This window comes from Notolepis coatsorum (assembly GCF_963971535.1).
Source record: "Notolepis coatsorum genome assembly, chromosome: 19".
Classification (NCBI taxonomy): Eukaryota; Metazoa; Chordata; class Actinopteri; order Aulopiformes; family Paralepididae; genus Notolepis; species Notolepis coatsorum.
The window spans coordinates 26,027,509-26,040,008 of record NC_140183.1 but is presented as its reverse complement, the minus strand read 5'-3'; the positions used below and the strand labels follow the sequence as shown (position 1 = coordinate 26,040,008).

The window sequence follows — 12,500 nt, the reverse complement described above, 5'->3', positions numbered from 1 at the left end:
TGTGTTGGTTGATTTAGGGAAACGCAAAAGAAGGGGGTGGGCTATGCCTGGGAAATGTGAGTAAGAAAGTGCATAAAATGTAAACGGATTATTTTTGATAATAATAATAAAAAAAAAAACACTGTCGCCTCACAGCTACAAGGTCCTGGGTTTGATTCCCACTTGGGGACCAGGTTGCCGTGTTGCCAGTTACCCTACCTACCCACCAGTCTGTCTGTCTGTCTGTCTGTCTGTCTGTCTGTCTGTCTGTCTGTCTGTCTGTCTGTCTGTCTGTCTGTCTGTCTGTCTGTCTGTCTGTCTGTCTGTCTGTCTGTCTGTCTGTCTGTCTGTCTGTCTGTCTGTCTGTCTGTCTGTCTGTCTGTCTGTCTGTCTGTCTGTCTGTCTATCAAACATTACATGCGTGATAGCAACGACCTGACATATCGTAGTATTGTAATATAGAGTATTATATGGAGTATGGAAGTATGGAAAGTTATTTGGCCATATCTGGTAGTATCTGTCTATAGCACTTGTTGTGTGAGTGAGTGAGTGAGTGAGTGAGTGAGTGAGTGAGTGAGTGAGTGAGTGAGTGAGTGAGTGAGTGAGTGAGTGAGTGAGTGAGTGAGTGAGTGAGTGAGTGAGTGAGAGTGAGTGAGTGAGTGAGTGAGTGAGTGAGTGAGTGAGTGAGTGAGTGAGTGAGTGAGTGAGTGTGTGTGTGTGTGTGTGTGTGTGTGTGTGTGTGTGTGTGTGTGTGTGTGTGTGTGTGTGTGTGTGTGTGTGTGTGTGTGTGTGTGTGTGTCTGTGTGTGTGTGTGTGTGTGTGTGTGTGTGAGTGTGTGTGTGTGTGTGTGTGGTGTTACCTTGCAGCAGTGAGGTGCCAGACGGGACGCTCTCTGGGATGTTGTCTCTGCTGTAGATGGAGTGAAGGAACTCTGGAGTGCAGTCATTCTCATCTGTTATATGAACCACCACCTGGAGACACACACACAGAGAGACTGTTACTGAACGTGTGTGTGTGTGTGTGTGTGTGTGTGTGTGTGTGTGTGTGTGTGTGTGTGTGTGTGTGTGTGTGCTCCTGCATCCCTGTGTGTGTGTGTGTGTGTGTGTGTGTGTGTGTGTGTGTGTGTGTGTGTGTGTGTGTGTGTGTGCTCCTGCATCCCTGTGTGTGTGTGTGTGTGTGTGTGTGTGTGTGTGTGTGTGTGTGTGTGTGTGTGTGTGTGTGTGTGTGTGTGTGTGCGTTATCTCTTTGTACCAGCCATGCCAGGGGGTAAGCCTGATGGCCACCGGGGGGATAGAGGGGAGAGTGGGCACGGTTGGCACACACAGGGGGCAGCAGGAGCAGGGGGGCCAGAATAACACACACACACACACACACAGGAGACAGACAGAGAGGGAGAGAGGACAAAAAGACAGCGAGAAAGAGACACAGAAAGAGAGAGAGAGGGAGAGATAGAGAGAGAGAGAGAGAGAGAGAGAGAGAGAGAGAGAGAGAGAGAGAGAGAGAGAGAGAGAGAGAGAGAGGTGGTCGATCTACATGTATGCGACAAATGCTACATGCAACAAGATGCAGAAATGCTAAACTTATTCTAGACGAGTTGCGTATCATTTTGGAATCATTAGCATTATGTCATCCGTGACAGCAAGTTCATTATTAAGCCGAAGCTTTATTTATTGCATTCTGTTTTTTTTTTCTTTGCACTTTGTGATGGATTAAATTAACTGCTATTATAGAGCTCAACGCCACTGAAGGCCACACCAAAGCACACATAGACAACTCTTTAGGGATTCTATGACGACCACATTATGACAACAACCTTGTCTTTAAACATGACACTACCATCATCAAGCGATTCAACACAACAGCATTGCCAAAGCACGGACCAGGACCATAACATCAGGATGATAAAATATCACTCACCAAATCTGTGGGCTCACTTCCTCTGGGCGAACTTGTCGATTACTTTGGGAACAAAGTCCTGTAGCTCCTGAATCAGCGTAATGGTATTGCGAGTAAACGCTTGTATCCTCTTTAAGGTGTAAAAGTTCCTCTCTGTCGTCATAGGAGTTGTTATCATGATTTTCAGCAGACTGACGGTGTCAGTAAAAGCCTCTTCTAGGTTGTTCTCATGGATGGATGTTAACGGTTACCCACGGTTACCTTTGCAAACTGTTTGAGTTATGACGATATCCAGTGGCTGGTGTGGACCCAGACGTTTGATTGAAATGTTCTCTTCCAAATTCAGGGTTTCAAACCTGTGCTTGAGTAAATAATCCACCTTGTTAATTCTTTTACGTAACGTCATTAGGTAGGTAGTTTACAGTAGCTGCCCTTAGCAATGAAAGGCTTCTTTACCGACTGTAATCTGACGCCAGCCAATCAACTTTGAAATACGAAATGACGTTTACACTTGGGACTAAGAGCTCCGAGCCCCACTTGCCATCAAATTGATGTGCTCTACTGTAAGAGAGACAACACCCTGAGCCTGCACCAGGTACAGTACACCCTGCATATATTGAGACGGGGGCTAGCCCCATTCGTGCTATTTTAGACCTAATGATCGGGAGAAGAACGCAATCTGAAGCAGCAAGGCAGAGAGATGGCATGAACTAAAATACTAATAAAATGTATATGCAATTTAGTAAGATGCTATATCCATACATAATACATTTGAGCAAATAATAGGCAAATCTTTAAGAATGAATAACATTTGTCTGCAGTTATTTTTGGTGACACTAGGTGGGGCTCTCCCTTAATAACCAGTCACCACTGTATATGACACTAGGTGGAACTAAATATAACTTGCACTACTGAACACACCATAGCACTGAAACTGCTCTTACAAAAATAATTAGTGACCTCAGAATAAACTGATTCAAACAAAGTCTCAATTCTCATCCTATTAGATCTAAGCGCAACGTTTGACACGATCGACCATGATATCCTAATAAATCATCTAGAAAAGTTAGTTGGTCTTTCTGACTATGTATTCAGAACATATATCAGAACATATATCAAAGGGAGAAAATATTACGTCAGGCTGGGAGATCATTCTTCTGAGAAACATGACACCTATACTTCGGAGTTCCACAGGGGAGCTGCCTTGGTCCATTATTATTCTCACTATACATGCTGCCACTCGGAGACATCATTAGAAAACACAATGTATGTTTCCATAGTTACGCAGATGACACACAATTGTACATCTCCGCTGAACCAAATGATCACACAGATATTAACTCCATTTCCGCCTGTCTCTTAGCAATAAACAAATGGATGACGAACAACTTCCTAAAATTAAATGAGGGAAAAACTGAAATCCTACGAGTCGGTCCTATAACAAAAAGAGAAATGTTACAGAGCAATATGGGGCAACTTACTCCTTGGATCAAACCCAAAGTTACAAGTCTTGGTGTTATAATAGACTCAGACCTAAGCTTTAAATCACACATCAACAAGGTGACAAAAACATAAATTTTCCACCTTAGAAACATAGCTAAGGTACGGCCATTTATAAATAAAAAAGACGCTGAAAAACTGATCCATGCCTTTATCTCAAGCCGACTGTACTGTAATGCACTCCTCACCGGCTTCCCAAACAAAAAACACAGAACGACTCCAACTCATTCAAAACTCGGCAGCTAGGATACTAACTAGAACCAAGAGGAGAGACCACATCAGTCCAGTATTAGCTAACCTACACTGGCTTCCGGTAACATTTAGAATTTATTTCAAGGTCCTCCTCCTTATATACAAAGCACTAAATGCCACAGTCTAAGCAAACTATGCACCAAAGTTATGGAACACACTACCTATGGACATTAGGGAAGCTAGATCTCTTAATATTAAAAAAAAATAAGCTAAAAACGTACCTCTTCACCATAGCCTTCTAATACACTCCGCTGTTGATTGTACTGTAGCACTATTTTACTCTGTCCATTCTATTGTCCATTCTATTGTATTGCACTGCACTGTTGCATAATTTTACTATCTATTCTATTCTACTAATTTATTGCACTGTATTATTTTACTCTGTCTATTGCTTTTTATTACAGGTTCAAAACAGCCAGGTATTAAACTGTATGGGTATCAAACAAGAGACTGTCAGGCTTTAAAACTGTGTAGGACCCAGGCCTAGAACTGCACCCTGAGAGAGGGAACTGTGCACTGAGAGGGAGGTTTGCCCTGGGTGGGAGGTTCGAAGGGTCAAAGTGGGTATCAAACAGGAGGGAAGACTGTCAAGTTTTAAACTGTGGATACCAAACAGAGAAGGTAAAGATGACTTTGAACTGTTGAACAGTAATCCAGAACTATTTTATTGCACTGTAAAAAAAAAATTTGATCTATTCTATTCTACTATTTTATTGCACTGTACTATTGCACTATTTTACTGTCTATTTTATCTTACTCGTTTTATTATTGTCTATTTAAAACTGAATCAAATCATAAACAATGTGGCCTGTTGGGATGTTAATGTTGGGATGCTAATGTGAAAAACTGTGATTTTATATGTCTGCACTTTATGTGCTCATTTTATGCCTGTCTTTTTTCTGTTGTGAAGCACTTTGAGCTGCAGTTTCTGTATGAAAGGTGCTATACAAATAAAGTGTATCATTATTATTATTACTGTGCAATAATAAATAAAAATAAACCTAGCCATATGCATTTGAGATTTTGTTTGTGTTGTACCGAACTCGTACCGAACTGTGGCTTCTGTGTACCGTTACACCCATACAGTGTCCACTAGAAATCTGCGTGCTTGACATTAGCAGAGTGTTCCATCCCAAAACGTCTGTGTGTGTCTACCACCAACTTGCATGCTTCTCTCTGTTTGTGTGTAGTGTGTATACTGTGACAAAATGTTATTTGTATCTACTAAACTGCATGCTTGTCTGACTATTAGTGTGTGTGTGTGTGTGTGTGTGTGTGTGTGTGTGTGTGTGTGTGTGTGTGTGTGTGTGTGTGTGTGTGTGTGTGTGTGAGTGTGTGTGTGTGTGTGTGTGTGTGTTGTGCCAACATGTCTTTCTCTGTGTCTGTCTGTGCGTGTGTGTCATGCCAACATGTCCTTCTGTGTGTGTGTGTCTTGTCAACCTTTCCTTCTGTGTGTGTGTCTGTTGTGCCTTCTGTGTGTATGTGTGTCATGCCAACTTGTCCTTCTCTGTGTCTGTGTGTGTGTGTGTCTGTTGTGCCAATGTGTCCTTCTCTCTGTGTATGTGTGTGCGTGTGTGTGTGTGTGTGTGTGTGTGTGTGTGTGTGTGTGTGTGTGTGTGTGTGTGTGTGTGTGTGTGTGTGTGTGTGTGTGTGTGTGTGTGTGTGTGACCTGTTGGCTGTAGGGTGCTACATCCCACGCCAAGCCCATCTGAGAGGGAACTCAATCAGGCAAGTACAGCATCTGCCAAGCCAAGATGGCTGCCCCTGCTGGGGGGGCGGACTCCGCTGGACCAGTTTCATAATGCTACACCTCAATTACCCTGGTAGGAAAGGAAACTGGAGCCAGACGAAGGCCTCGGCCGACACCTGCTCTGACTGAGGTAAGAAAACGCTACTTTTAATTTAGCTGTGGCTGCTGTGTTACACAATGGCCAACTGTTTCCAGTAGATTTGAATGTGTTTGAACTATCTTCATTTGCATTGTTATTTAAGGGATACAATTATCCTTGGTATTAACCTCTTAAGCATCGGGCAAAAATGGGGCAAGTTTACTTTGAGTTTTTAACGATTGCATACCCAAAATAATTTGCGATTTATTATACTTTATACGTATAGCACATGCATGAGTCTGGTCTCTTTTGGAAGGTAACATTATGAAGTTTCTTACACAATAAAGAAAAAATTACTTTGAGTGCTAATGAAATAGAATAACAGAGGTTTGAACACACTGAAGTAAAGGTTTTGTGTACTTGTGTACATTTCTTTTTACTGGTTACCAGATGCCTGTTTTTAAGTTCCAGCTGAGAGGTAGGAGCTGGAAAACATAATGGTTCCATAGCCTGAAGTCTTATGTAGTACAGGTCCAACATTTATAAAAAGCCCACGGAAAATGAATTTCTTACAAAGGTTTTTGTAATGTGTGTACCAGTAAATATTTGGCATGTTTATCCAAAATGGCCATCCAGTGCCATTAATTTTGATACTCTAGTCCAGGGGTAGGCAACCCTAGGCACGCGTGCCTGCATAGGCACGCAGGGCATTTTCATAGGCATAGGGGGCAGCATTAAAAAAAACTAAACAAATATTATAATTTGTTTTGTGTTTTTTTTTTGCTTTGAAATATTATAGTGAAACATTTTGCACTGTTGTCACATTTATCTTGTTGAAATCCTCCCACAGGTTCTTTTTACTACCACATATTTAATTGAGACCCTTTATTTGTTTATTATTTCAATTTAGCTGGAAATACATTGCTACATCATTCAGTAACATTTGCAGAGCCTTATAACAAAAACATTATTACGGTCACCATTGTGACCAGTGGGATTAATCAACACATTTTATTATTTATTTTTCTATTTCATTGAACATTGCACATATTAAAAGCAATTTTTTTTACTCAAAATGTGAGTATTACCAAGTCAACTTGTGTTCTTAAAACAATGACAATAAACATAGTTTTATTAGGTTGAAATAATGTGGTTGTGTACTTATTTTTCTGTTAACTTATTATGGATTGAAAACTGAAAACCTTAATGCACAGTAACTGAACTCAATATTTTTAAGTTCTGGTAACTTATTATTATTAGGGATGCTCGATATTGGCTTTTTTACCGATACCGATATTCCGATATTGTCCAACTCTTAATTTCCGATACCGATATCAACCGATATCAACCGATACCGATATATGCAGGGTTTCCCCCCCCCAAAAACGGAATAATTTTCCGACTTTTTGAATTTTTTTAGTTTTCGGATTTTTCAGAGTTTTCGGATTTTTCGGACTTTTCCGAATTTTTGTACTTTTTCTGATTTTTCGAATTTTTCCGAGTTTTCGGACTTTTCCGAGTTTTTGAAATTTTTCTGACTTTTCCGAGTTTTTGAAATGTTTCTGACTTTTCAGTTTTCGGATTTTTCCGAGTTTTCGCACTTTTCCGAGTTTTTGAAATTTTTCTGACTTTTCCGAGTTTTAGAAATGTTTCTGACTTTTCCGAGTTTTTGAAATTGTTCGGGACTAAGGGGGTGTGGCATAAGGGGGCGTGGTCTAATGATCAGGGGAGTGGTCAACATTGACCAATGAAAGAGGATATCCTTACCGAGTACAATGGCACAATCCGCAAGTCTCTACGACAAACGGTTCAAGAGATACACTGAGGGGGTGTGGCCTAAGGGGGCGTGGTCTAAGGATCGGGGGAGTGGTCAACATCGACCAATGAAAGAGGATATCCCTACTGAGTACAATGGAACAACCCGCGAGTCTCTATGACAAACAGTTCAAAGGATACAAAAAGGGGGCACGGCCTAAGGATCGGGGGAGTGGTCAACATAGACCATTTGAAGACCATTTGAAATTTTGAGTTTTAGAAATCTTTCGGACTTTTCAGTTTTAGAAATGTTTCTGACTTTTCCGAGTTTTTGAAATTTTTCGGACTTTTCCGAGTTTTAGAAATTGTTTGGACTTTTCCGAGTTTTTGAAATTTTTCTGACTTTTCCGAGTTTTTGAAATGTATCAAATTTATCAGTAAAAATTGTCATTATATTAATTATCATTAAAAAGATCTGATTACGAGAAAAAAAATTACGATGCATGGAATATTGTTGAGGCACACTAGTTACAACTATATTTCAAACAGGCACACATGTCAAAAAGGTTGCTGACCCCTGCTCTAGTCAAAACAATGGACTTCTTCGTCTTCCTGTGTCACCTTCCCCCACTGCCAGCGCTCGTCTGGGATCGCTTTCGGAGCAGACGCTCCTTGGCTACAACGGTGGTCAATATTTGTCGCCATCAGCGGTGACTGGTCAGTTCAGGACCGATCACAACCGGAAAGTGATCACTCGTCCGAACAGCTTGTCAAATGACGCTTGCCGGATGTTTCGTCTTCTAACTCAAGGATGGAATCACGCAATAGGTTGAGTCTGGTGACGATCGAAAGGCGGCAAATTCAACTTTCCAACAATGTATTGGTTGATCGGCGAAAACGTGCATGCGTTATCCAAAGCGCTTTACAAATTATGCCTCACATTCACTCACATATTCACACACCGACGGTGGAGGCAACCATGCAACCACTGCTCATCGGGAGTGGACACTTTGACACACTGCCCGTGAGGAGCCGGAATCAAACCAGGAACCTTCCGATTACCAGACGACTGCTCTACCTCCTGAGCCACTGTGTATATAATTCCAGTGATTCTCTCTAAGCCCCAGGCCAGCCTTCCAATAAACATATATTTACCTCTCAAATGCAAAAACACTGACAATTTACAACACTGAAAGTAGGTTTGTAAACTTTTTTTATCCCCCAATATACCTATTCCTTACAGTTTGTGCTGTTGTAACAAGACAGGTGAACATATAATCTACCTCTAATAACTAAGAGCAAGGTGTGAATGGTACCAACATTTAGAAGCATCTAGCATCTAGTGTATATATATTTATTTTCCTGAACACACAGGGCAACTCATGCAAACAGAGCTTCAGTGGAGAACAGAAATCCAATTCCTTTTGGTATATCCAAATTCTCAGCTTCCCACTCCCACTTCAACCGTTCCTACTGACTTCACCCACTATCCTGACTCACTCAAGCTAAACTCCCCCCCCCCCCCCAAAGAAAAATACCCTCCTGCCACCTGTGCATATTCCATACACACCCTTGCACCTGCAGGGGCTTTCCAATGGGGGGGAAGAAGATATTTGAATGCACTGTTACTCCTGCAAACATGCCTTGAATATTTAGAGAGGCATTGGAGAGGGAGGGGGGAGGCAAACTGTCTTTCTGTCTTGTGTACCGATGGGCTTTAGTTTGAACGGGTGTGTTTTTTTCATTCCAGGTCCAGTGTTCTCTCCTCTACACTCAAACAGCAGCGGTGTGGTTTCTCCTCTACACTCAGACAGAAGCGGTGTGGTTTCTCCTCTACACTCAGACAGAAGCGGTGTGGTTTCTCCTCTACACTCAGACAGAAGCGGTGTGGTTTCTCCTCTACACTCAGACAGAAGCGGCGTGGTTTCTCCTCTACACTCAGACAGAAGCGGCGTGGTTTCTCCTCTACACTCAGACAGAAGCGGTGTGGTTTCTCCTCTACACTCAGACAGAAGCGGTGTGGTTTCTCCTCTACACTCAGACAGAAGCGGTGTGGTTTCACACACACACACACACACACACACACACACACACACACACACACACACACACACACACACACACACACACACACACACACACACACACACACACACACACACACACACACACACACACACACACACACACACACACACACACACACACACATTTTGTACGCAGATATTTTGGATCACATGTACAGCCGTCTTTAAGTGAATTAACCAGTCAAGCTTATAGGGAGCAGTGAGCCTTGAGCAATGATGGTAGTTTAGCAACCATACTATATCCGTACCAGCCATATGGCTACTAGGCAGGTGCTAATGGGTTTTTCTATGTGTGTGTGTCTCTGTGTGTCTGTGTGTGTCTGTGTGTCTCTGTGTGTCTGTGTGTGGATGTGAACAGATGTAGCGCTATGCAGTAAACTCTCAGGAGTTTCAAAGAAAACTCGATGATCCTACCTTTATGTGTCACGGCTTCTCTCTCTCTCTCTCTCTCTCTCTCTCTCTCTCTCTCTCTCTCTCTCTCTCTCTCTCTCTCTCTCTCTCTCTCTCCTCTCTCATTAAGTCAGCTGGAGAATGCAGGTGTGATGCTGTCAGCGGAGTAGCTCATTGACGTCTGTGGGCCAATTACTTCAGTAATATAATCCCGCCACAGATGTCATGAGGCTGCCAGATCGTAACTTCGTATTTCCCAGTTAGTCGCATTATTCTGCTCTCTCTTGTATTGTTACAGTCGATTTCATTATCTGTTCTTATGCACGCCTGGTGATACTAAATCCAAATTGAACTCGGGCATTTCAAATATAAGATTTGGCATAATCCATAAATGTGCGAATTGGCTATAATAAGGTCATTTATAAGCCTGCTATTCTATATTCTATAATAATATTTCAAATTGCATTGGTCCGGATGGGACAATTCAGTACTGTATCTACCAAACCTTCTGTTTAATCATCTTCCCTTTATTCAGTTCCTTATATTTTTTTGTACACATGATCTCAAGAATGTACTGAACGTTCATTCATGTCTGGTCATTTTTTGCATGGTGTTATTCACTGTCAAAGATGCAAATAAAAATCACAATTCATATTCTCCTTTGTTTCATCACAATTTAAGCAAGCCTAGTAATAGACACAATATTTCTGACACTGGGAATACATTCACGGAGGTCCATAGATGTCCCTAGATACCAATAATATGCAAATGGCCCTTGTAGAAGTGGAGCAATATTCAATTTACTGGGTGTATACACATTTACTATAGTGTGTATATATCGTCATAATATGTGTGTGTGTATATCTTCACGTGTGTATATCTTCATTGTGTGTGTATATCTTCATGTGTGTGTATATCTTTGTGTGTGTATATCTTCATGTGTGTGTATATCTTCATGCGTGTGTATATCTTCATGTGTGTATATCTTCATGTGTGCGTGTATATCTTCATGTGTGTGTATATCTTCATGTGTGTGTGTATATCTTTATGTGTGTGTGTATATCTTCATGTGTGTGTATATCTTCATGTGTGTGTGTGTATATCTTCACGTGCGTGTGTATATCTTCATGTGTGTGTATATCTTCATGTGTGTGTATTAGGGCTGTCACTTTAACACTCTAATTCGAAATTCGTTGCAGAATTGTAGACAAGTTTGAATTCGAATTAGTAAAAAAAATAAAAACTACAAAAAGTCTAAGCTATTTTCAAAGTTTTGGCTACTTTTTTTTACCATGGTATGTTTGGTATCATTCTTTTCAGCAGTCTCAGCTTTTTTAAATAATAATAATATTAATATTATTATTATTATTATTATTATTATTATTATTATTATTATTATTATTATTATTATTATTATTATTATTATTATTATTATTATTATTATTATTATTATTATTATTATTATTATTATTATTATTATTATTATTATTATTATTATGATTTTTTTACTCGAATTTCTCCCTTCAAGTTTGAATCTTGTGTTTTTATGTAAATTCGAAATAAAATTCGAAATTCGAAAAATTATGTGACAGCCCTAGTGTGATATAATATCTTCATGTGTGTGTATATCTCCACGTGTGTGTGTATAGCGGCGTGCCTACCTCGGCCACTCCGCTGAGGCCTGTGTCCGGCTCGGAGGCGCGGACCTGCAGGGTGTGCAGGGTGAGGCCGCTCTCATAGTCCACGGCCCGGGTGAGGCTGAGGGCACCGCTCTCCTGGTTGACGCTGAAAAGGTTCCCCGGGTTGACCAGCAGCATGTAGGACAGACTCTTCCTCTGGAAGGATATGGCCTGCACCATGGCCACGCTGGAGAGAGAGAGAGAGAGAGGGAGGGGGAGGGAGAGAGAGAGAGAGAGAGAGAGAGAGAGAGAGAGAGAGAGAGAGAGAGAGAGAGAGAGAGAGAGAGAGAGAGAGAGAGAGAGAGAGAGAGAGAGAGAGAGAGAGAGAGAGATGGAGTATGATTATGTTATTAGTGGTCAAATGACTCCAATAATACTGTACTGTAGTTCTTTGTGCAAAGATTTGGTGCATTGAAATTATTCCGTACATTTGTGACAGATGTACAATGGTAACCATCACATGGTAGACGTCCTCCATCCTGCATATATCCTGCATTAGTACTACAGTGGTAGCCATGGTAGAAGTCGTCCATAAGTATAAGTATAGTATAAGTATTAGGGATGCACCGAATGGGAAATTCTTGGCCGAAACCGATACCGAAAATAGGAAACAGTTGGCCGAATGCCGAAAGGCTGAAAATTATTAATATAAATATATATATAATGTATTTTCTTTTTTTTTAGCTACCTGATTATGGCAAAATACATGATTATGGCAAAACTTAACTTAAATAATATTAATAATCACTATTATGGGCCCATAAAACATTTATTCAGCACTTTTGAATGCATACATTAATTCCAGACTGACTGCTGAAAGATTGTAGAATTTAAACATTTTCTCTTTGCATACAACAAAATGTGCATTAAAGTCAAGTGCATTTTCTTTTCTCTGTAGGATAACTACAACAAAGTGCATTCAGAACAAAGCCAAGGTGTTTTAAAACTGTATAAAGATCTGCATAAAGACACACACGAGAGGGATAATAGCCTATAGCAGACTTAATGATGTTACTGTAGTGGCTACTGTCATAATTCATGGAATTATGGAAGGACTGTTGTATTTACTACATCTCCCGTGACTCTTCGCGGGGGATGACGTAGCTTAGGAGAGACGAATGAAAGAGGACCGG

General features: G+C 40.9%; 1 protein-coding gene across 1 annotated transcript in view; it reads right to left on the bottom strand.

Annotated features, from left to right (window-relative positions):
* Nucleotides 1-12,500, bottom strand: part of LOC311246428 (neural-cadherin) — a gene marked incomplete at its 3' end in the record, with an annotated part of 215,198 nt that overhangs the window by 177,875 nt on the left and 24,823 nt on the right. The window contains 1 exon segment of the mRNA XM_084336584.1: nt 11,350-11,554. Coding sequence (XP_084192710.1) covers nt 11,350-11,554 — 205 coding nt within the window.